This window comes from Haemaphysalis longicornis, unplaced genomic scaffold (assembly GCF_048455015.1).
Source record: "Haemaphysalis longicornis isolate Haplotype H1 unplaced genomic scaffold, Haemaphysalis longicornis Haplotype H1 scaffold_2, whole genome shotgun sequence".
In the NCBI taxonomy this organism is placed as follows: domain Eukaryota; kingdom Metazoa; phylum Arthropoda; class Arachnida; order Ixodida; family Ixodidae; genus Haemaphysalis; species Haemaphysalis longicornis.
This window is the reverse complement of record NW_027526295.1, coordinates 229,440,664-229,466,459: the sequence shown is the minus strand read 5'-3', so window position 1 is coordinate 229,466,459 and position 25,796 is coordinate 229,440,664. Positions and strand designations below refer to the sequence as shown.

General features: G+C 45.5%; 1 protein-coding gene across 1 annotated transcript; it reads right to left on the bottom strand.

Annotated features, from left to right (window-relative positions):
• Nucleotides 1–6,893: 6,893 nt before the first annotated feature.
• Nucleotides 6,894–25,691, bottom strand: LOC144170059 (salivary anticoagulant protein P23-like). Its single transcript, XM_077699587.1, has 5 exons — nucleotides 25,491–25,691; nucleotides 24,108–24,169; nucleotides 13,709–13,839; nucleotides 10,534–10,716; nucleotides 6,894–7,293 (listed from the first exon to the last, which is right to left on the bottom strand). Exons 2-5 carry the CDS (start codon nucleotides 24,151–24,153, stop codon nucleotides 6,985–6,987), a joined length of 669 nt encoding a protein of 222 aa, XP_077555713.1. The 5' UTR covers nucleotides 24,154–24,169; nucleotides 25,491–25,691; the 3' UTR covers nucleotides 6,894–6,984.
• Nucleotides 25,692–25,796: the final 105 nt, after the last annotated feature.

The following is a 25,796-nucleotide window of genomic DNA, read 5'->3' as shown; positions in this document are numbered from 1 at the left end:
AGTGAAGTTTTTTCTGAGCCGACATCACAAGCACAGAGTTAGGTAACAGCGCTGTATCTATATCAAAACTATCATGCATAGAGGTGTGGCTTCTATACTCAATAAAGTGCAAAGGCTTTATTAGAAGAGAAACAAAAACTGAATATCTTCATTCAGTGACTTTTGCTTCACCTAATGGGAATGCACTGTCCCCTTATAACTGGTGAAGGTGGTTCAAAAACAATTCAGTTATTATCAACACACCCACTGAAAGGAAAGTGCTGGTGATCCCTTTTACATTCCTGTGTTTCAGGTGTTTGCAGCATATTGTGGCAAATTTTAATTTTTGTTCCCAGTGCAAATTACGAAAGGCACAAATTGCAGCTCGTTGAATGTTATGTGGTGCTTTTGAATGGACTGCGTATTAAGGGTGGGCGATTGATCGACCAACTTTCCGATATATGCTTTAGTTGCGATTAATTTTTTAATCGGTTGAATTCATGTGAGCAAACCCAAACAGGGGTGCCGCATTGAAATTGTGTGCATGTTGAGGACCATATTTGTGTTCAACTAACCCACCTGACGTTACAACAGAAAACAATGCAAGTATGCTCAGAGATGACAGCGATTAAAACTGATAGGGCGGAGAACCATTTTATTATTATTATTGTATAGATATCATTAGAATATGATTTTTGGTCATTTTTCTTTTAAAACCAATGCTACCAATTAATTGATTAATTAAGATTAAAGCTAGCCAGTTAATCGGATTAAAACTTTTAACCAAAGCCCAGCCCTACTATGTATGCAACCTACACCTTGGCTTTATTCAAAAGGTCAGACAGTGCACATCATTACTACAATATTGTTTTGTGAGGAACAACACTGCCACCACACAGGAATTAGAATACGCATAGATAAATTCCACAAACAGGCAGCCAGAATGCAAAGGAAGCCAAGTAAACCAGGGGAGGGCATCCACTTATTAAACAGCCATAGGTTCAGTTCCTGTGCAAGATGGATGAAGCCTGCCACTTCTGTGGTATCAAAACAGCTTGTCCGAGTTGCTGCTGCTGCTTCCTTTTTTTTTCTGCCATGCTATAGGCACTCGGTATGAAATGAAATCATATTTGCTACCACTAAACAAATGCGGTCTTAAGTAGGAACAAAATGCCTGAACTAAAAGCCTGCAACCCTCCTAGTTTTATTTCTTATAGGAGTTTTTGTAGAGACCCGCCACACCAGCGGTGCGAGAATATGAAATTCTGCTTTTGAATCTGTTTTATTGGAATAGCTTTTAATAGAAACAAATATTTTCAAGTTAAAGTGCCCTCCTAAAGCACCATTCTCTTCAAAACGCGTTTTTGGTTGAGTTGGTCTACGATATTGACAAAATAAATAAAAAATATGAGCGCTACACGAAAAGAACGGACGACAAATACACCAGCTGCTTGCCTTTCCCGTCGGTTGTTCTTGTAGAGCTCATATTTTTACAGCTCCTTCCTCCTGCTTGTTCAAACCTCCTCTTAAGAGGTTTGAACATGCGTAAAGCAATTTCAATCTTTGCGAAAGGCGAGAACGGCCTCAGGCATAAGCTTCGTCCAATGCCACACCATGCTCAAGAAAAGTGCAAGTTCTGGTGCGATTCGCAGCTACATCCTCTTTGGAAAGAACTTGATGGCTATGATATAATTCCCCCTTTTCAGGAATGAGTATGCGCACAAGTGACGTAGATGAAATTCGCACCCGCCGCGGTGGCTCAGTGGCTAAGGAGTTACGCTGCTCAGCACGAGGTCGCGGGTTCGATTCCCGACCGCGGCGGCCGCTTTTCTGATGGAGGCGAAAAGCAAAAATGTCCGTGGGTACGAGATTTCGGCCCACGTTACAGATCCCCAGGTGGTCAAAATAATCCGGAGCCCTCCACTACAGCGCGCCTCATCGCCTGCATTGCGTCGGCGCGTTAAACCTTACAATCGATCAATCAGATGAAATTCGCAAGGCACCAGGTGAACTTTCTAACGGTTTGCTCTGCTTTTGGGCAGCTCCGCCACCGTAGAGTGTGCATTTAACGGAAGAATTTTATGACATACGATGCATGAATGGAGGAATGTTTTGTAGGATGCAGACGCCAAACACAATCCATGTACTGGCTATTTGGGTGCATTGGTTGGACACAACAGAAAAAAACTACATAGCTGCAATGACAGATATATAAGACGTGACCCACTCAGCACTCGCGTGTGTGGTAAATTGCTTGCTCATGCCCTCTCCTTCTCGCCAATGCAGACATTCAGTTCAAGTGCTAGCCATGAATGCTAGTACAGCAATCTTCACGGAAGAGAGTGATTTAAAATGAAGCACTCATAATCCCCAACCAAGTACTGAAAAGCATGAACTCAACATTAAAACATTTTTCGTTCGTCCGCAGTGTCCACAATGTCTTTGGCACCTCATTGCACCTAGCCTAGCTAGGACTTCGTGCTGTGGAAAGCAAAGATTGGCTCGCTTCCGCACGTGCCTGTTCGTTTAGACCAATAAAAATTAAAGCACGCAGTTGCAAGCAAGCATCAGCAAAGACCAGGGCCGTAGCCATAATTTTTTTTCAGAAGGGGTTATGGGCTATCGGAAGGCAGGAGTTTTGCCCAAGGGAACACGAATTCTCGCTTAAGCGCTGCCCGGAAAACTTTCGGAGGAGGTTCGAACCCACAACCCCCCTCTCGCAACGTTACTGGCAAAAACTGTACCCAAGGTCTGATGAATCTATCACACACGAATGCTCGAGTTCACCGCCCTGCCGCGACACTTTTTTTTGTTTTGTTTTGGTGCAGTACGATATCGGTCATCCAAACTTTTTATGGGCCCTCCTGGGTTGAAATATAGTATTGTTATTGTTATGAGCAACACGCTTACAGCAGATACGCGACGCGTTCATCAACCAACAGCTCGACGCAACACTTGACAATCGTGTAAGCACTGTCCACAGCGGCTACGTTGACAGGAACTCGGGCATCAAACAAAACGCCAAAGCGAACCCACCGCTGCAGAAGGGCGCACTTTGCGCAATAGTGATAAAAAACACCTTACCGCAGTGCATAGCTTTTCGGTGCTGTGCGCAGTAACGTTGATGCGCAGTGCCTTCCTGATAAAAGTAAAAACAACAAAAAAAAGGTCCACAGCCCAGGAAGTGACGAATTTGTCTTTATCACGTGACTTTTGGCTGTGTCGTCACGACCTCGATCTGTTGATGGCCGGAGAGAGCGCACCACAGACGACCGACAGCCTGGCGAGACCATCAGACAGCCGACACCCCGGCGAGACCATCAGCCGGACCGGAGCTAAGATGTTCTCCCCTTCTCCACCTTTCCTCGGACTCTTCCTATTCATCTTCTGTGTTGTATTTCCCTAAGCGGACTGCACGGGCTTATCCGCCTCCTTCAGTGCACCACGCGGTATGTGTTTCTAGCGGGCCTATTGTTAGTAGTTAGGGGAAGCCTCCAACCCCGCCTATTGTATACTCTACTGTCCCCTTCATTTACTGTCGTCTTCTCCTCGGGCTCGTAACGGCGTGTACCTTTTCTTTCATTGTGATTAATGTAATTCGTGTCGGTGACTTGGCACCTCTGACCCCAACGGGGTGTCAACTGCAGTGTGTATTGACTCGTCAACCCTCCTGTCTGTCTGTTTCGAATTTCCTGTGAATGTGAAGTAAATGTCCGTTGTTTTGAAACTGTTTTCCCGTGCCCCGTCTCGTGCCTCACGCCAGCGGCCAATCAGGCGTGGACCTGTCGCCGGTTAGCAGGTCCGAACCACATTCTCGAATTCGCACGTAAGGGGGAGTTGTTTGTCGCTCCTCCCGTCCGAGCCATCGGCCACTAAATTATTACCTCGCTCAATTCTGTGACATACTGTTACGTACGTCGGGGAATCTTTTTTAATCATCAAATTGGCTTTTTCTTAAAAAATGTTTAGTTGGCTTTTCGCCCTATTTGCTTATTTTATGTTGGCTTTAAACCTGCCATAGCCTAGCTGGAGCAAGTCTCTTCCCCACATTTTCTTTGTTTTTTTTTTCTTGAGACGGGGAAGGGGGGAACATGGAATTGGAATTGGTAGGCTCTGCCATATAGCACAAGAGCGCTGCACGAAGCTTGCAGCACATCGGCGCACTGAATCGTAAAAGGGGGTTAGTTTTCTTGCAGCCTGGTTGGATTTGGGTAGGTTACGGTACGTTCGGTTAGGTTACGTTATGATAGGTTTGGAAAGGTCATGTTATTTTTGGGTACGTTGGGGGTAGTATTAATCAGCGAATTTTAGGGCAGCCGGCTTCTGGGGAAACTGCTGTGAAAATTTGCCGGAGGTAATTCGCCCGGCTGCCTCACGGCAGCCGGGCGAATTACCTCCGGTTAGTCGCAGTCGCAGTCGCGAATTACCTCCGGTTAGTCGCAGCCGGTTAGCCGTTAGTCGCAGCTATTAAAATATGTTTCAGAGGTAAGGTTGGATCATTCTTTAAAAGGTTCAGAACAGTAGATTTACTGACTCTCGAACCGTTTCATATATAGGTTATCCCGTTGAGTGCATCGAGCGCTGTGAAACTGTTTATAAATTTATGAGTGCCTGCTCGGTGTGCATGACGTCTGTGCAAGAAAGGGTCGCAGATGCCACAGCCTGCGAAACCCTCAACGTTCAACACACTTGCGCCAGTGTTACGCTCACGGAGTTTGCATAATGCGACCGCGTTCAGTAAAGCAACTTTACCCGTTTGGACCACCAATGAGAGAAGCAAATTCGGCAAGAAAACGGATTCATGAAAGCGAAATAGCGAAGTTAAACTGTCAGAATGAATCTGATCTCGCAGTCATATTGTTTTCACATCGCTGTCGAACCAAGTTCGGCCGGCACCATGTTTGTGGAAGAGTCATTTTTCCGGCGGTTAGTGATTCTTCACACATTTTTGGCTAAATGAAGATGGACCCTTTCACTGAAGTAGGCAGCTTTCTCCTTCAAGCCCCAATGGCACCACGTGGCAATCTGGCATGTTCTTTCGGATGTATTCTTTTGTCCTGCCAGCTTTGCCATGAAACATGTGCGTAATTTAGTGCAGTATACCTACAAGACATACCTGCGCGCATGTGCACGAATGCATGCCCCACCCTCACCCAACCAGAGCTAGGGGAGCGAAGCGCCTTCTGTTCGCAAGGTTCCCACTCGTCGCAGGGGCTTTCATCCGACTTCGGTCCCGCAATTCCAGCGTGATCAACATTACGACACCTAGTGCGCAATGTTTATGATGGGGGACGCGACAAAATGAGAGGAAGATGCTACACGGCGCATTGTAAGCGCATTGTATATATTTGATACAAGCCAGTGCAGATGCTACACGCAACCTAAAAAGCACACCAGAGCCTTGTGGAGCATGGTCCAAATTGCCAAGGGTAAGTAGGCACTATTACTTTGCATGAATTCTCAATAAAGTACAACAACACACAGCCTTCACTACATTCAGGAGCGTTCTCTCTACCCGTGAAGATCTCTCTACCCGTGAGGGACGATGACGCGTCATCCACAGGAATGAGCACCGTAATCGTGATCCCCCTTTTACAGAGGAACAATGGCGTGTCATTCCGCAGTCCAGTACGGATCGTGTTCAAGAGTATTGAGTTTCTGGCGTTCACATGAATACATCCGTCACTTACGATCATACTACACGTTCTCACCAATGCTTTCCACAGTGTAACTAGACCTTTATTGATCAGTAATGCAAAAGTCTGGGAAATAACAACAACGGTCTCACATTTTAGTTATTGAATGTGATGAAACAGTTGTTTTTGCTTCGCGTTCTGCGTCAAATGGGTTAAGAGGGCCACCATAGTTGGGGATTCTTTTTATGTATATTCCTCGGCCTTATACCCATTGCTATGACGGAAGCGCTGTTTGAGTGGAATAGCTCCCTGGTGCTGAAAACGGCATCAAAAAAGGGACGCCAAAAACCCTTACGGTGCTTGTCGAGCTGCTCTTGACACATAAAATGGTTACAGAAATCTAAAGTTACCTGGACATCCTTAAACTTGCAATACTCAAAATACACAGTGCTTCATTTCTCACATTACGTTTTGTTTTTCGTTGATCGCATCGCAGGGTTCACAGCGTCCGCGATTTAGACGAAGCCTTGAACAGCCATTCTCAGCATGAACGCGGACAACCATTACTTTTTAAGCCAAAATTATCAGTCTTTCCAAGATCAAAAGTAGAAATCTGCAGTCTCAGTGTAAAGTGTATTGATACCCCGTTGTTTTTCAGTAAAAGGCCGTGAGAATGACTGGGGCGGTTTAATGGTGAAAATTATGGCTCACAAATCAAATGTGAGGATGCTGCTCCGTGCTTCACGCAGCATCCTTCGTTACAACGAAAATTGTGTTCAGCGGAGCAAATAACACAGTCGAGAAACACAAAATCAGGCGCCGTTAGTAAGGGGCAATTTAATCACTGGTTTGCCCAGGGCGTGCTTTCGCAAAGCTTGTATTGTTCTTACACGAAAAAAGAAAAAAAATGACCAGTTTCATCAAAAGGGGCTTCGTACAAAGGAAACAGCCGTTACCTGGCGTCACTTGTCTTCGCCCCATCTTTCTATATAAGCACTGAGCAGGCTGCTGGCTGGAGACAAGAGAAGAAACATCTGGAGAAAATAACGCGTTTATTGTTATATAAACACCTTACACAATTCAGGTCAAGGTAGGTTCAATTAAGAAGGCCCGGCCGTTGCAACCGGCTGGCTTATTTTCATCGTAAATTTCTCGTATATTTCCTCGTATTATAATGCCATTCACTAGCATTGTGTAAAATTGTTCTAGATGAAGTTCTTGTTCCTCCTGTCTGGCAGTTTCGCTCATATCAACAGGCGAACACTGAATAACATAGAATATTCGTTCAGGCGGCATTTGATCTATTGGTTGATTGTTGAGTAGCCCGTTAGATCAGGCGTTGGCACAGCTAGTGTTGTAACATGAGCGTTCACAGACGCGGGAAGGGCACTCCTTCAACGGCACGGCCCAAGACGTTCATGTAGTCGTTGTAGAGCGTATCGTAAAGGACAGCGGTCACTTTATCCTCGATGTTCTGCAGAAACGCCGCCCGACGGGCGTCGTTCAGGTGCAGGTTGCTTCCGTAGACAGTGCGAAGTCGGATCCTCTCGATGTGGAAGGTCCGCACGATGGCGGCCTTATTAGGAGCCGCACTCGCCTCGAAGCGCCCCGTAGTGTCGACCACCGTCACGTTGACGGGAACGCGCTTTTCCCGTCCCAGCAGATCGTCGCCCTCAGTCTGCGTGATCGAAAGACATAGCGGTTATAATTTAATAGAATTAGAAAAAGCATTGTTGGAAACGCGAGGAGAGCCATGCCCGAGTTTACAGTTCCGATGATGACTGCCTCTGGTACTCCCATACTAGTTTGAGGACGCTGAAGTTTCTATGTTTTGTTTAACGCCACCAATTTAGTCTCTCGCATGACGAATGCGGCAGTAGAAAGGTTTAGAATCATTTAGGCCATATCAGCTTTTCAGACAGTCCAGCCATCGTGCATGTAATTGCGTTTTCGATGGTGAACCTCCGTCGTGAAAACAGTTGCCGCCGGCCTGATATTGAACCAGCAGCGGTCTATCCAAGCACAGATAGAAAAAAATGACATTCGTCATTCCTCGCTGAAAGGCTCGAACTCGTTTCTTAAATAGGTGACGCAGTTTAAATTCTTTTTTGTGTATGTCGCGATTCATCAATCGCTGCTTGTATTCCCCACAATAACGTAAATGACTAGCTGTCTTCCACGCTACACAAAGACAATCCGTGTTCATCAAATGCTTGACCAAGGAGCGTGTTTTCGAAAATGAGCATTACGAAAGTTGGCATATACTCTAGTCAAAGAGACGCCAACAACCTACCGAATAGCCACTGAAACAACAGGAACTGGGCGCAGCTAGTCCTTGTCTTACACTAATCGTGCTAGCGCCTCCTGCGTGCACCCGGGTTAAATCACGTGCACCCGTGTTAAATCTTAAATCTCTTCACGCCTTGATTATTAGGAAGGTTCCACTGAATGCCAAGGAAAAACGCGTAAATATAAATTGTGTTCCCGAAAAAGAAAGGTGATAAAAGTGCGTGAAATTTATTTGAGGGGAGCGAGGACTGGAAAAGAAAGCGGTTAATATACACGGTTTCCTCTTTTGCTTCTCCTCTGAAACTTCCTTCTTCTCTCTCAGATATTACGCGCGTGAACGAGCGCAATGGCTGCAACAAATTGTTTTTTAGGGGCTACGCCCCTTAGGGGCTCTGGCTTCTGGCTGTCGGCGCCTCCTGTCGTCGTCATCGTTTCATGTAGTCACGATACTAAAGCACCGGCACACTCGTTTTCCAACGCCTCGCTCTAAAACATTTCATCTCCAAGGACAAAAACGGGTACTAGAAGAACACACCAGGACACTAGTTTTCCAACGCCCCGCATTAGAACGCTTCGAGCTTCAAAGACACAAGACTATTACAGCAAAGCTGCATACCTTTACCCCCCCCCCCCCTCAATGGTTTCATATCCGTGGGAAAAACACCAAGGCCCCAGAATAAACTTGTACTCTGCATGCTTCGCCCCTCGCCAGATTTCACGTTAGGGGAGATGTTTCTTATAGTGCAGCGCTACCTTGCTCGCCTTTTTTTTTCCACAATGGGCAAAATTGATTCTTCCCACTGCTGAAGCATATTTAAATAATGTCCGCCAAAAATAGAGCAGCCATTTTTCCAACGGTAAAGAAGGCGGACAAGCACCACGTTTCCAGCGCCGACAAACAACGTTGGCAGGAAATAACTAAACGAAACTTGGTGGTACGTGTTCGGACAGGCGGTGACACAGGTAAGAAAGCTTTTTCACATTCGCGACTTCTCAAATATGTAACGGCACAAACTAGCCCATACCCTAATTCCCCAAAATGTTCGGACTTTACAAATTACCAGAAGGCGCTAACGACATACTTCCGTAGGAGACACATCCCCTAATGACGAAATTCACAATTCTTTGCCGTTACGTGGAGACCTGCTAGAGAAATTGTTATGAATCGCTTTAACTGCTATCGGGTGTGATTCAGGAAGTGGTTGCTAACTGTAAGAAACGGCGGAACACTAAGAAATTTATCACCGATGGTTTCCAAAAATAGACACCAGGAGGTACAAGACAGACATGTTCCAGTTCATTAGAACTTGTGGCCCAATTGAAGGGGTCGTTCCATGTTCCGAGCAGAACTTCCTGTTCGGCTTTTTGGTTAGTAGTTCCCATACACACGAAACGGAAAAGGTCTTTGTCACCAAGTGTATTAGTTTAAACAAGAAGCTCTCACTTCAAATCCCACTTCATCCGACCATAGATCGGTGAACTTGCGAGTGGCAGAGCGCCTTCACCGTACCAGCACTTTTGTCGACGCTGTAAACGAATTCAGCGCTCCAAAACTTTTTTCCCCAACACCAAGTTGATCGACGGAAGAGATGGGACGCGTCGGGGATGGGCTGGCGACCATGTCGAAAAACAATCCCGAGCATTGAGCCCATTTTGCTTATGTTAACAGGGGATCCTGTGTGACCCCCGCAGCTTTGTACCACCCGGAAGTACTACGCCGGAAGTCAGTGGCGCAGCACCCCCTGGGCAGCGCAGGACCCCTTTATCTGTTTCCGCATTATACGTTCGTACAAGTTCCATCATGTTCGGAGTCTCTGCGAGTATTCTTACAAAGTACAAATCCCGGGCCAACTCCACTGACGTGAAATTTGGGGAGGGGCGAAGCATGCAGTGTATAAGTGCATTTTTGCGGCTTGGCGTTTTTTCCAACGGAGATGAAAGCGTTGGGTATACATGTTTGCTGTATTGAAGCACGAAGCTCTCTAGCGTGAGGCGTAAACGAGTGTCCCGGTGTTTTTTAATACGCCTTAAGTTCTGGCACGAGGCGTAAACGATTTTCCCGGTGTTTAGTATCGTGACTACATGAGACGACGATTACGACGACGATGACAGATGCCAACAGCCCCAGCCCCTAAGCGGCTTCGCCCCTAAAACACAGACGGTGAACAGAGAGTAGAGAGGACAGGCGCTAACGTACCACTACTTCATTTTACTACACACGAGCTTTTATTCCTGCGGTTGTGAACCACGGTTTAACAACGTGAAAATACTGAACAAAAGCACGAACAGAGAGGCGGGGGAGATAGCTGATACTATATAGGATACAGAACAAGTGAATGTGTGAGCGATACCTCGATTGCACTGTGCAGTAGCGAAACAGGCTTTCTCGAAAATGTTCTGGGAACATCTCAATCGTTGTTATCATCTGTGTATGTGTTACCACCCTTCCTCGTCGCCCTCTCGATTTCTACAGGTATATAAAAGCATGTGTGGTGAAATAAAGTAGCTGGAAGTTGGCGCCTGTCCTGTCTACTGTGTTCTCTCTCCGTGTTTTTTCGTTGCGCTTCAAACCATGGTTCCATGCTCTACGTCTGTACGTCTGGAGGAACCACAGAACGGATATACGTACCTTAGCAAGGAAAGTGGTGTATATTCCGCCGAAGTCGAGGACGCACGAAATGCTCGTGTTCCCGGCGATGCGTGCGGGCGCGTTACAGTCCGTAATGCGGCGGACGCCTTTCTCGAAGCCCTGCACAGCTCCCTCCTTCATCTTGGCCTTCAGATCCCGGTTGGTGACGGCTGTATTCTGCACCTGCGGTCCCAACAGTCACCGACAGTCGGCTTTGCTTGCGGAACTTTCACAAATCAGACCTTAGCAAACCTTCGGCCTTGAGAAGTACGCCAGACCTGTGGTGTTTGCAATTGTAGTAAGTTTGGTATATAATCCTACAGCTGTCTACAAGTGTGCAAACCAATGCTGGAATAAGTGCGAACCGCGTCTACAGCGGAAGACAGCTGACTTAAATCACAGTTGCCAGTCACATTATATCCATACCTACAAAATTAAAGTACTAAGTTAAATAACTCAGCACTCGTAACCACGGCTCCTCGCTGATCACCGCACTGTCTTCACTATGTCAAAGGGGCCAATGAGCGCTTTGAAATGAGACACTGCCTGGCAGAACGTCGGACGATCGCGAGCCCTCCGTATCAGCGCGTTAGACCAGCTTTTAGCACAGTGCTGAGTATATTGCCCCATTTCCTTACCGAGGGACGAGCTCACTATGGAGTGAAAAGTACGTGCGTGTGTGTCCCTTGCTTTGAAGTAAACGAAATGCAGAGAAAAATGAGACTCGCTTTTTCTTATTTTGCAGACAGTGGAAAGACGTCCCTTTTCGCATGTGCGCCTTATTTGTCAGACTAAATTCTTGCTGCACTGCAAGAGATGAGAGGCGTGCAGAGGCACAGAAAACAAAGTGACGAAAAATATCATGAGCCCCTTCATTCTGTGCAGGTGGATAATTAGTGAAGCTTTTTAGAACACGACATTGAGGCGACACAGAATGGAGGTATGAATTTGCCGCGGTTGAATGTGCTTAAAATACGTTTTTCGGGCTATAGCTCTGTTCTCGCGCCGACAGCGCGAAGTGACCGCGCTCATAATCACCCCGCAAGACTCTGCTCGGCACAGTCAGCGCTGTAGGCGCGAATGCACAGTGAACTTGGATGCCAGGGGTGGTCGTTACACCTTTTTCTGGTGACTCTTGTCCTTACTCTTGTCATTACTCTTTTCCCTTACTCCCCTCCTCGCACCCATCCCCTTGGAGCGGACGAGCGCTTAGACGCTTTCACTACGCAACCGCACGAGGCACTGGCCTGACCTTGGCTGAGTTTAAAGGTGAGATTGACGCTAAAAGAAACGAGTCGCTTTCTGGGTTTGACCTGAAAAAAAAAGCTTTACCACTTTTTGCTAAAAAATATGGAGAGTAGCGCAAAAGCTTTCTCACATGAAAACTGCGTCAGAAGTGCGTCGAAACCTTCGCTAAAAGTGGGTCCAGCCGTTGCTTAAAGGGACCCTGCAACACTTGCCATCGACTACTAGTAATGTACTTTGGGATAAAGTCTATTGTCCCAGAAATCTCCTCCCGCAAGAATTATGAAAATCCGTTCACAATTAACGAAACTACGCGCGATGAGAAATCGCGCATAATCGTTCCCTCTCAACTCGACCGCGGGCAACGCGACGAAAGCTGCGCGCTCTCTCCCGGAGAGGGGGGTGGCTCGCGGCGTTCTCTTCGGCGGCCTTCGATATATCCCATGCCGGGTACTTTTCTCCTTTTCTCCGCAACGCGGAGGGGCCTATTTCCGGTCTGGTGCCACAAAAAAGCAGGCATGGGTGCCTGCTCGCAAGTGCGCGCTCGGGCTGGTAGGGCGTTTTTGAAGCAATAAACGTTTGTAGTCGAGTGGTCCCGTTGAAAGGGAAGTATTGAGCTCATCACTAAAACTCCGCGCGCACTCAAAACACAAAAGAAACGGCAAAACTGTGCCTACAGGTTCAGGCATAGAAGAGGTTCGTACACAGCGATGACGACGACGGAAATGGGATAATCTACCCGCGAAGTTGACCAGTGACAGCCGATCGGGCAGCCGTGGCCTATGTGACGTCCCTCGGGCCATGCATAATGAGGACAACTGAAGAGAGAGCGGTTTGTTTTTCCGCGTCTTTCACATCGATTTGCGCGCTCACCGCTTCACGTGCACGTGTAATATTTGGCTCAGGTATTCCTGGCAGTGTAATCTAAACGTTGCACAGGTTTACTTGCACTGTTCAAAGAGTGTTGCAGGGTCCCTTTAAAGCGCGTCTCAGCGATCGTCGAACCTTCTAAGAAAGAAATCGCAAACGAAAAACGAACCCATGCCACAATTTTTCGCAGATTAGGTAAGCGCGTCAATGAATGATCTTAATGCATACCTATACGTAGTTTATGAAATAAAGGTATACCGTTTTACTCGTTCTTCATGATCGATACGTGTATTGTCTTATCTAGAGACGTTCCTTTTTCGCGATTTTCAAATAACTGTATTGACGCAATGGAAGCCCGGTTTCACTAACACGCCGTGCGTACAGAGATCTCATCAGAGCTTTTCGGTTAACTTACCGGTTTATGGGAAATAGATTAGTTTTGTGACCGTATGCCATCGGTACCACTAATAAAGCATTCGCTTTAAAAGGAGTCCTGAGCGCTACCTTCCTTTCAGAAGAAGTACGTCACGCAGTAGGTAGATTTTGAGCATTGCTAGAGTAGCGGTCCCTGATACCTGATGTTATCATATACTGTGGTCGTATACCAGACCTGCATTCTTTTTCCTTCTGCAGCGCAGTTTTTTTCTAAATAAGTTTCGGCAGAATTCTAGGACGTGGTTTTTGCGCACGGCTATTAGTTATTCTTCCCCATAACCTTTCAGTTGCTAAACAGCGCTGTACCGCTTAACCTTTCGCGTGCGCGTAATTTTCTGGGGTGCTATATATACAACCCAGTAGCCTTATTTTTAGTATTTCGAGCGAATGCTGAGACTGTGGCTCCTCGTTGCGGCAACACGGACAGGTTAACGCATTATTTATGATATGTGCATCCCGAATATGCAGAGTGGCAACACGTCTCTTATCTACACCAACATTTGATGTGAAACAAACATTAAAAAGCAATGTGTACAGCACTCACAAAAGCTTCCCTTGTGGAAGAACTATAAAAGTGTATTTTAGCCTACCAGATAACAACACCCTAAGCCGCTAGCGCACTTACCTTGAACTTGAATTCGGGAATCGTTACGTTGGGGTACAGCCTGGAATTGGACCGCACAAGACTCGGCATTTTCTGGAGTAGCACCTGGTCCATGAATGCATTGGAGTCTTGGACACGCGCTGCCCACGAGACTGAAAATAGGGAAGAAGCATGTGATTGCTCGATTCAATACCTTTTGTTACCTTCTAGTCACAGCACCAGTCTCCAAATGGCTCCTGGTGAGATGGTTTTCTGATGCGCTGTGCAATATTATTGGGCATGCCTTCTTTGTCGCAATGCCGCGTTATACTTTTATCACCATTGTCACGAGTGTAGTTGGTCTTATTCCTGACTGACTGACTGTAGGGTTTAACGCGCCGACGCAACGCAGGCGATGAGGCGCGCCGTAGTGGAGGGCTCCGGATTAATTTTGACCACCTGGGGATCTTTAACGTGCGCCGAAATCGCGAACACACGGGCGTTTTTGCTTTTCGCCTCCATCAGAAAAGCGGCCGCCGCGGCCGGGAATCGAACCCGCGACCTCGTGCTCAGCAGCGCAACGCCTTAGCCACTGAGCCACCGCGGCGGGTAGTTGGTCTTATTCCGTTTAACATGAATCCTTTTGAATTACTGGACTACCTATACTCCGTTTCATACATAGCGTGCAACGGTGCCACGTCTGGAGAGAGTAATTGGGGGCTTCCTCCTACAGGCATGTAGGGCGCAAGGCTGCTCAAAGCAATAAACTTGGCAATACTGTGAACTTAATTATTATAACTAGGATTTCGCAAGTGTTAACTGAACAGACAAAGTTTACATACCTTTACTGCTGCCACATTTGATAGTGTTATGCTTTCAGTATTTGTTACCAGATGAACTCAGAGATGGCCCCGCGTGTCTATGCCGAATTCTGCAAGACGCGGGCGTCTGAACTTGGAGCAGATGACGCGATCGGTTTTGCCACTCCTGTCTGTCCTGTCAGCCCCGTAGACAACATAATTTGTCTGTGGTTATTTTATTTCGTTAGGTTTATTATTGTTTCGCGAAATATTTCCAGAAAAAGATCCCAGCTGTGTTCCAAGCCTTCGTCCTTAGTACGTGGGCTATTCCCCGGCGCACGCATCTGAGCCACGGAAGGAGGCGGAGCAATGCATTACTTCCACTGCGATGCACGCTAGGTATAAAACTCATTATAGCCTTAATTAACTTGAAGGTTTGCGAATAATGAATGGTGAAGGGTTAACTTGTATAAAAGATGTGCTTTGGAATATTGGGGTCAACAATACCCGCGATTTTCCTCAACTGCGGTGGGACGCAGTGGTTTTTCAAGAGTGCTATGTTACACCATTAATTTATGTTAAGTGGATTGAAGTTTTTTTATAGTCTCGAATTTGTTAGCCACACAAGTAAAATGAGTGCCTTAGTAAGTTAAGGTTTCCTGGTGGACTCTGCAAGGATTCTGTTAAACGCTTAGAAAGTCTCACTGATGACCTCCACAGCGAAGGTTTTGATATGCTTCCGTACAAGTTGCAATTAAGGTGATGAATAACCGTCAAGGTGCGGGATGCCGGTTGGAAACAGAAAATTAAGAGCCGGCAGAACTGAAGCAGTACGGCGCTACCAAAAGCCAATAATTCCCAAGTCACTGCCAGACCACGATAAACAACTGATAGAAAAACAAAAAGCGAGCGGGGAGCGCGCTTCGGAAATCCTTCCAAGCAACCGACAGCAGTTTACCTTTCGTCTCCGTAATGAAAAGCATTCTGCCGGTTAGGTTGCCTTCGCTGAGCCAAATATCAAAAAATTGCGTGAAAAGTGCGCCTTGAAATTACATACCGCATTTTGAAGCTTAACATTTTAAATCCTTAAGTGACATTAGAATGGATTATAAGAACATCACCATAAGGTTAAAAAAGTTTATCATGGCGCGTACAATAAAAATCAGTCCACGAGAGTGGGGTAGACCGGTGCAGTTCGGGTGTTCTGCCTTCCGCATATAGATTATTTTGGCAGTGTGAGCGGGTAGATAGGTGGATTCCAAGCGAAGCAAAAGGCAGAACCGTATAACGGAATAAGAATATTTTGAACTGATTATTTATTTTCTATTTTCTTTCGTTACGGAAAAAAATAACAGCCGTTGTGGCCTGGATACGTGTTCGGGACAACCGTTTAAGCAGCGCCACGCCTTATACCATCGCGTTACGGAGTCGGGTCAGATGTAGAAACGTTTATGCGCAGGCATTGTGAAAAGCCTATGAGTATGCAACCGGGGTAATCTCAACTCGTTCATAAATGTCTTGAAGGGGCACTAAAGACTGCATTACTTTTGTTTCCAACACAAAGGTAATACGTTTCGCTGCTCTCTATGCTTTTGTTCGACTATCAACCATGTTTTGTTTGCTTAGGAAGATATAATTACTGCTGGAATTTTCCTCTCGCGTATCATTTCCTTTTTTGTCGTGAGGCTGTGGAGCATGTCACGAATTACCGTGACTAGCTGGGGCCAAATTTTAAATTTTACTTAATCTTTGTCATCTTCCTGAGTGTCCAGAGATACCTTCGGAAGTCATAGACCCGCACCTACAACATCTGTGGGAGGCATAAAAAAGCATTCAAAAACGAAAACGATGGAGGAGAGCTAAACACAACCACAAACTACGCCGTAAACTCGCAGATCTAAAGAATAAAATTGAAAATTACACTCTCCGACTTTCCCAGGATCAATGGGGCCAAATCTACGAACAGATGCGTGGTAACCTGAGCATGAGACGCACCTGGCAGCTTTTGAAGCATCTTTTGAACCCGAACAACTCAAAAACGGAACAGGTGCATCGCCTCACAAGCATCATCCAAAATTTTCCAGGCTCGAACTTGGACCTTGTTGACAAAGTCAAAGATATTTACCTGCCCCAAGGCGCTTGCATTCCCCTTCCCCCATACGCAGGATTAGCTAACGCTACTATGGACGGCGATATAACCGAGTCAGAGGTCAGAGGAGCCCTACTAAAGCTTCGGCCATGGTCAGCTCCAGGCCCAGACCAAGTAACCAATAAAATGCTCAGGAATCTAGATGACAACTCTATCACCTTTCTCACAGGATTCTTTAACCATTATTGGCAACAAGGCTCCCTACCGCAATCGTGGAAACACGCTAAAATTACATTTATCCCCAAACCCGGAAAACCATTGGCATTGGAACATCTTCGACCAATTTCTCTTACATCCTGTTTGGGGAAGCTCTTTGAACACATTATCCTCACGCGGCTAGTCTCCCACCTTCGAGGCTCCCAGTATCTCCCACACTCCATGATAGGGTTCCGTGTGGCCTGTCCTCACAAGATGTCCTCCTCCAAATTTCCCGAGAAATAATAACACCACGAAATAACCTGGACACGGCAGCTATCCTTGCCTTAGATCTGACTAAGGCATTTGACAATGTATCCCACGAAGCAATAATGAACGGACTGCAGTCTATAAATCCGGGAGCCCGCACGTATAACTACATACGCAGCTTTCTGTCTGGTCGAACTGCAATTATCCAAATAGGGGGAATTACCTCTGACGCGGTTGAACTTCCATCCAAAGTAACCCCCCAAGGAGCGGTGCTCTCTCCTCTACTATTCAACCTAGCCATTTTAAACATTCCCATCGATTAGAACAAGCCTATACGCCGATGACATCACCTTAAGGGTCACGGGCGGCAGTGATTCGCACATAGAGGAGATTCTGCAGGCAGGTGCTCAGGTCGTAGTCTAGGAAGCTGGACGTTCAGGGCTTTCCTGCTCCCCTAATAAGTCAGAACTGCTCCTATTACCCCCAAAAAGAAATGGTAAAGTTTCTCCAGACATTAAAATTCAGATAGCTAACAAGCCGATCCCAGAGGTCCCTGTCCTGAAAATATTGGGAATGAAAATTCAGCGAAATCGGGCCAACACACAATTTCTCTATAAATTGGAACAGCATGTCACCCAAACTACTGGGCTCATTAGGCGAATATCGAATCGTCGCAAGGGGCTCAAGGAGGCGGAGAGGATCCGACTGATCTAGGCATTTGTTATCAGTAGGATCACTTACTCACTCCCCTACTTGAACCCCAGTAAAAGTGAATTAGATAAAGTCAATCGCCTCATCCGCCGGGCATACAAAGCTACCCTTCACCTCCCTCTTAATACGTCTACTGCCAGACTCGAGGGACTTGGGATACATAACACGGCAGAGGAGCTCATCGAAGCCCATTTATCCAATCAGGTGGTCCGCCTGTCGAAAACTCTCACTGGGCATCACATTCTCAAACAATTAGGAATAACCACTCTCGACGACCTTGAAGCGAAATCTCCACTCTCTAGCGACATTCATTCTAATCTCACCATTAGACCGATCCCCCGCAACATGCATCGTACTCACAACGCGGGTCGTAGAGAACAAAGGGTACGAGCTCTACGCAAACGTCTCCAGGTACGACCAGATGTAGTATATGTGGATGCTGCCGAATATAGACACTACAATGCCTACGCCATCACCATAATTAATGACCCCGATAACCCCCCACTCACCTCCCTGACCGTTAACTCTCCCCACCCAGCCACGGCGGAAGAGGCGACCCTTGCGTTCGCACTCTCAATGAGGCCGACCCCATCAATCATAATCTCTGATTCTAAAACGGCCGTTCAAAATTTCGCTAGCGGCCTAATATCAACGCTGGCCTTCAAAATTCTGCAACAAAATCCACCCAGTTCCCCAGTAGAGATTATCTGGACTCCGGCACACGCTGGTCTCGAGGGAAATGAGGCTGCCCACAATACGGCTCGAGGGCTTACGATCCGAGCCGGGGCCAGTCACGTTCCCTACCACGGGGCCAGATCTGCCAGGGACCGACTAGACACGTACAAAGAAATTACTACCCATTACCGCCACTCCCGCCGTAGATACCTTCCCGCCCATGTTCAACTCGACCTTTCTCAAGAACACGCGTGGCGTCTCCTGCAGACGAACACTTTTCCTAATCCCGCAAAACTGAGCCTCATTCACCCTTCTATATACCCCTCCCCAGAATGCCCTGAATGTGGTGCCCTCGCCACCCTTCCTCACAAGCTGTGGGGATGTCCTAAAGACCCGTTTCCTTCAATTACTTGTGAAGAGAAGTGGGAGAAGGTGCTGGGGAGCTCAGACCAAGAGGTGCAAACCGCTGTGGTCAACACAGCTACCGAAGTCGCCACTCGGCTCAAGCTGGGGGCCACTACAGACCCTTAGACCAAACAGAACGCTCAATAAAGTGATTCTCTCTCTCTCTCTCTCTCTCTCTCTCTCTCTCTCTCTCTCTCTCTCTCTCTCTCTCTCTCTCTCTCTCTCTCTCTCTCTCTCATTGCCATTCACTTTCGTCGCAAAGAGTGGCAGCCAATCAGGCAGGGTTTATTTTTGACGCTAGCTTTGTATGGCGGCGCCCAGGCAAAAGCGGTCTTTAAATGTTCGATTAACCAGTCCTGGATAGTTCGCGGGCAGTCCGACGACTGCCCTCGGACTGGAGGCTTCGTAGTATGTATGTATTTATTGTTCTTAGGAAAAGGAAAATCCACCAACAGGCGTAAATTGTCTCGCCTAGGGGGCGGACACCGGAACGCCTGCTGGTGTAGGGGGGGAGGGGGAGGATAGGGAGGAAAGAATACATAGGAATAGGAGGATAGGGGAGAAGGTTGACATTACAATGTATGTAACACGCACAAGGGTAAATATAAAACACAAAAGAGAAAAAAAAGGAAAAAGGGGAATAAGAGAAAAAAAAAGGAGAGAGAGTTACATATTGAGAAAATTAACATTACAGAGAAACACTACAGATATAGACAACACATGAATCTACAAAGGACAAGAATATGGGAAAATAAAGCGCCGGATGGCGTCCCGGGCAGTAGGCGCACGGTCCGGGACTGCTAATCGAGGATTCCCAAAGTCATCGGGTACCGCCCCAACTATGTCTCATTTCTAAGGAAGGGCTAGCTGCCTGGGAGCAGGCATAAATAATACCCGAGCAATTCGGTAAATGCAGTTGACAGTCATCTGTTTCAAGCTGATTACGCCAGTCATTTCTAATTTTGCTACTGCCTGTTGCATATATATACGCACGAGCAGTCAGTAGGTGCGATAGGCTCTCGCGTTCACAAGCATGCATGCATGTTTTGATAACGCTTGTGCGCATGGTGGGACAATTCAGCAAGATCAAAACAGAAAGAAAAATTAAACCGCCTGTGCTGGAGCATCACATTTTTGTTTGCTACTGTAGCTTCGTATCTTTTAAAGAGCCCAACCCGAGCAAACGTTCTCGCATTCATTTATTGCAGTTTACACGGCCCCGCTGTTTCTGTATTTGTATCAGAAAAACACAAGCTCCACCTATCCCACGCTTTATCATTGCAGCTTCGTGATTTTCCAAAATGTAGTGCGGAAAAGTGTATAGAGTGGCAATACTTGCTTTTACACTTCTGACATTTTTTTACGATAATAAGCAACTTCTACTACTGCGAGTGGTACACGTTTGTTCACGAATCATAACATTCTACTCCACCGATATAGGCCAACTTGCTTTTATACATTGTCTGGGTTGGTTCTGAATTGTGAAAAAAATCAAAGTCCTTTTCCCAAGAGAAACATGGTTAAACGGCGGAGCTTTCTCCCATGAAGCCTGAGTGAAAGTCAAAGTCCAAAATTCCAAACAGCTCTGACCGTGTCGAAAGGGCGCAATCAAAAAGACGTCGGCTTCATAACGTGAGGGACCCCTGTTCGATTCCGAAAGCGGGAAGCGTTTTTGTTTCTTTAGGCGCTCCGCATTTTATCATCGTCATCATCATCATCATCATAATCGCCATACTTACCATCATTATCATGTGATCTTAAAAAAACCCCATTGTGTAAAGTTCGCTTTCCTGCAGTGCGTTTTGGTGTTACAATTTGCGGCGCAAGTGAGTCACAGAAAGCTTCGAGTTAAAATACTAGTGGAATGGGGTCCTAATGATAAGGCTGCTTTGCGTATAAATATCCAATTGCGAAGTCAAAAGTAGACAGTTGCATTTTCAAAGGTATCGACAGAGTTCTTATTGAAGAGATCTGAACTTTTACTGCTCCCTCATAAGTATGGTATGTGCACAATAAATACTAGTTATACTGATTCATTCAGCTTAAACATCTAACAGAAAAATAAGACAAATAAAAGAAACAAGGGGGGGGGGGGACCTACGCACGGCAGAAAGAACGTACGGGAGAAAGTACGCACTTAGCATTAAACTTCTATTCGCAATACAAGAGCTTATAGTGATAATCGCACAGCTACCGTTTAAATGGGCGAGCATTAGCGGTGTTTCACTGCTCTGCCTCATCGTTCAACTAACACACTTCTCTGTTCCCGCTGACGAATCCGCTTACAGCGGAAAGCCTGGTGTAGATAACTGTCTAGCCGGCTGACGTTACGACCGGAAATGCCACCGGATGTCTAGTATGATTTAGTCGAGGTCGGGTATCACGAGCATCCGCTTGGTAAACGCAGATACCATCCTTGGCGTGTATAATCGCAAGTTGTCAACGGAGCTGCAGAAGGGGTTATTTCTTCAGACATTACAAAAGAAACTACGGTAAGAGGCAACAAACCACGAATTAAAAGGCCTGCATGCCAAGGCAAGCTGCAAAGCTTTAGCAGTATTCATGGTCGGCTTTGTGGAGCTTTTCATTCACGTGCTCTAAAACCAGCGAGGCAAAAATAAGTTATTGGGCGTGCTTTTACCGCATACGTCTCATCTAGGGCGCTGGTTGAAATCTCGCAGTTGTACGACATTGCTGAAGTTGGCAGCCGCTATGCTGCGGTGGGGCTCACAGAAACTGCAGCACGTGAAAGCTCAGATTAAAAGGCGTGTACGTGTCTAGTGAGTTTTTCCCGAAAGACAGGTGGTAGAGCGAGTCAATGAAAATGAATTTGCTAAACAGCAGAACAACCCCCCAAAACATGGAATCTTTTGAATAGCATCCTTAATACAACTGCAGCTAATGCCTCTATACCAAAAATAACACACAACGGAGTAAACCTGAAGGAACCACTTCCCATTGGTGGTGCCTTTTGCAAATATTTTTGTCCTTTTATAAGAATACCCCTCAGCCTTTGAATACGCAACTTGGTTTGCCCCGTACTTCCCAATCTTCCCTTTTATTCCCGGTCACACCAGAAGAAGTGCTCGCTACGCTTGGCACGCTGAAAAATACGAGCCAAGGCCTAGATAAAATTTTTATTCGCCATTCGAAGGTAGTTGCTGATTTAATCATAAATACACTTAATCATGGAACAAATCTTGTCTTTAGGTCTTGATTTAATCATAAATACACTTAGTCATGTAACAAATCTTGTCTTTGGGTCTGCTACTTTTCCATCTTTTCAAAAGAAAGCTAGAATAATACCTGTTTTCAAAAAGGGCGATCGGCTATTAGTATTTAATTACCGCCCAAATTCCATTCTCTCTTGCCTAGTAAGCTAATTGAACAGATGTTTTCCAAAGGTCTGAACAACTACGTCAATAAATGTAATCTGCTGAATCCAGATCAATTCGGTTTCTGGTCTGGACGTTCCACCAACCTAGCATTGCTTTCACTAACAGACTTGATTAAAAAATCAATTGACGCTAGGAATTTGGTGAATTCAGTCTTTCTGGATTTTAGCAACGCGTTTGATACGGTTAATCATAATATCTTGCTTAAAAAGTGAGAAGCTTATGGCATAACCGGTCCGCCACTAACATTTTTCAAAAACGCCTTACTTAACAGACAATATACCGTATACGTGGCTGACGCTCTTTCTGAAACAAGAGCATCTAACCAAGGTGTACCGCAAAATCTATTCCAGGCCCTTTCCTTATATATAAACGATCTTCCGTATTGTATGCTTTCTCTCACTGCGTCTTGTATGCGGGTGATATAACCATTTGTTTTATCTAATAAATCAATAATTTTCCTTACTTCAAAGTTGAATGCAGTACTTAACAACGTTGTAAAATGGTGCCGCAAAACTATTTAGTTTTTAACCCCGGATAAAACAAAATTTGTCGTCTTTAAGTCTTTCATCGGATAATGTGCTGAAATCTATTGATCAAATGTTTGACTTGTAAATTTTGTATTAATAATTCACAGTGTTTTTCAAATAATTTTGTACTGTCCTGTTTATTGTTTTTACCTCACTAAATATTGTATAATTGGTCTAACGGCACTGTAACACCCCCACTCCTGCTTGGGCCCATTTGTGGCCTGCAGTATTGTATAAATAAATAAATAAATAAATAAATAAATAAATAAATAAATAAATAAATAAATAAATAAATAAATAAATAAATAAATAAATAATCAGAAACCCATCAGTTTTCTTCCCGAATTACATCTTGTGGCTCATTTATTCACATCTTGCTACCAGGTTATATTTCTGGGCGTTCACCTCGACCTGCATCTTACATTTAGTTCTCATTTTCCCCATCTCAAGCAAAAAAACAGCTTTTGGATACGAGCTTTTATCAACGCTCGGTGCTTTTTCACTTATCGTGCCCTGTCGACTTTATATTTTGCTTTCGTTCATAACCATTTTCACTGTGGTATTGTTTCATGAGGCAACACGTAACACTCTCACGTTTAATCGGTTGAAAATATTCAAAACCAGGGTTTTCGCATTATAACATTTATTTCATGTCGTTCCTTCGCCTCACTACTTCTACATCAGAATAATATACTATCCATTGGACTGTTTTAATATAATCTAGTAATTCTTTTTTACAAATTGTTGCACTGTAACCTCTATAATGATCACTTTGATGTTGCTGTTTTACGCAGTTAAAGGTGTAACCAGGTTTTCAAGTAATAACAATTTCTTACTGCCACCTGTTCACACTAGTTACGGTAAGAAAACTACTTGATTTACAGCTGTTAAATTTTGGAATATTTTGCCTATGGATGTCAAATCACCATACCTTGCTTGCTTTCAAAAAACTTGGAGGACTTCTTTTGCTGTAATTAGGATCTTGTTCTCTGTTCTTCCTTCTTGTGTTGCCCCCAAGTTTGCCCTTGGGTTTGTGCCTTTGCTTCCTTTGTGTTATTCACGAATTGAGTGTACCACTTTTCATAATAGATATTTACTATAAAAGCTACAAGATATGTAGGTCTAATAGTGTATGTACATAAAATGCTAATTTCTTGTGTGTTTTATACGGCGTATTCATTTGCTGGGCTCTTACGCCCATTTGTGGCTTCTATGCAAATCATTTGATGTATTCATATTTGAGGGTTCCCTTACCGTCGGTTGACTTGGGGACCCTCGTCTGCATACTAACATGTTTGTATTCCTTTTATGTAATAAAAATTCTTTCTGGAAAAATAAATTTTACTTTTGGAAGTAAGAACGTTTTCTTACCGCAAAACAAGGTAGCAAAGAATGCCAAATATCCCGGGTGGGCCATGGTCCAGTGCAGCCGCCTGGGGAGCATGTTCAAAAGATTGAGTTCAATTGACTGTTTTGCTGCATCGGAACGAAGAGCCGATAGCACAAAACCATACGTCTTCTTCTTTTGCTGCTCCTTTGAAAATTCAGCAAGAAAAATAAAGAGCAAAAACATGAGAACAATTAAGTTAATTGTGAACTCTTAAGGTCACGCCGCCTTTGAATATACTAGCTGGTGTAGGATCCAGAAAAAAAAAAGCAAAAAGAAAATCCAAATCCGCTGCACAGGAACAAACGAAATAAAAAAAAGACAGAAAAATGAACTCGGGCGCATTTTGTAAACACAATCATCAATTGGAACTGCTCTGCAAAAGCTAATGGTGAAATGCACCACCAACTAGCCCAACTTTCTATGCTGCCACCAAATCGAAAGCACGCTACCATGTTCTGCCACTTCTACTGGACCCCAGCAAGCTCTACGAATGCTTTTTTTGCGAGAGATTGCCCTGGGGCATCCGGAAAAAGTTTTAAAAGCTACAACACTCCACCCGTTTCGCGCTAAAATACAAGAAGCGACCGGTGCTGGGGCTCCCATATCCAGCGCTTCAGATCTGGGGGTCTCGCAGAATGGAGCCCTGTGCCTCAGAGTGCTGCGTTCGGGCGTTTTCTACGACCTGGGCAAGTGAAGTACACAAAACTTGTTCAACGTCAGCTCCTGACGCAGGATGCACACCGCTACACGTGAACGTGCACCGTCTAACTTAACGAAGCCATCATCATCGACTTCATCATAGTAATAATCATCTGACTTTTCCATAAACATTCTCTGTCTGCGTATTATTACGGGTGGTATCAACCCCCCTTTTAACTATTTTGTCATATCTGAATGAACATAATATGTGGACGTTTCGCTTCTTTTAAACATACCATGAGAAATTCTGGGTCGCTACTATCCACTGTGTCATTCGGCGTATGTACATCTCTTCAGTCAAAATCAATTCTGTCTGTCGTCGACTGCTAAGACCGCCGTATTTTCCAACAATTGATCTCGAAGAAAAATTACTGCCATGAACGGTTGCACCACACTCGATTAGTCCAGCACCTGTTAACCTGCGGAAACACTGCATGAATTTCTTCTGCCTTTCTCTGACATGATCGCTTCCGGTTCCTAGTCCTGGCCCCACTGACGTGGTAGGCGCGAAACCTAGCACCGTTTTTTTTTCCTTTGCGAGTTTGCAGTCGCTAATCGACATACGTTGTGCATTAATGCTCCTACCTTTCTATTTCAATGTGCGTTCATTACATGTGTAACAAATCGTGTTAGGAATCATAAAATTGCGGCAGTTGTGCACGTACCTTTCTCAGCGTGCTTCTTGTCCTGCTCGGGGCGTCGTGTGCGGCCTTTTCCTTGTACGAGCGACGAGTTGTCGCGTGCTCCACTGGCTGCCGTCTGGCTTGGTCCGCTCAAATAGCAGCTCAGCGACCACCGGTGCTGCCGTCAGCAGAAGCAGCGGAAAACCAGTTCGAACGCCCCTGAGCATGTGGTCGTCTCCTTTCCCTGTGTCGTCACGTTGCCTTCCTCGCGTGCAACCGCGAACATAGCAGGGCAAAACATCGGAGACACGCGAGAGCCTATTTGCGCGCTGGACTGCGACGGCGTGT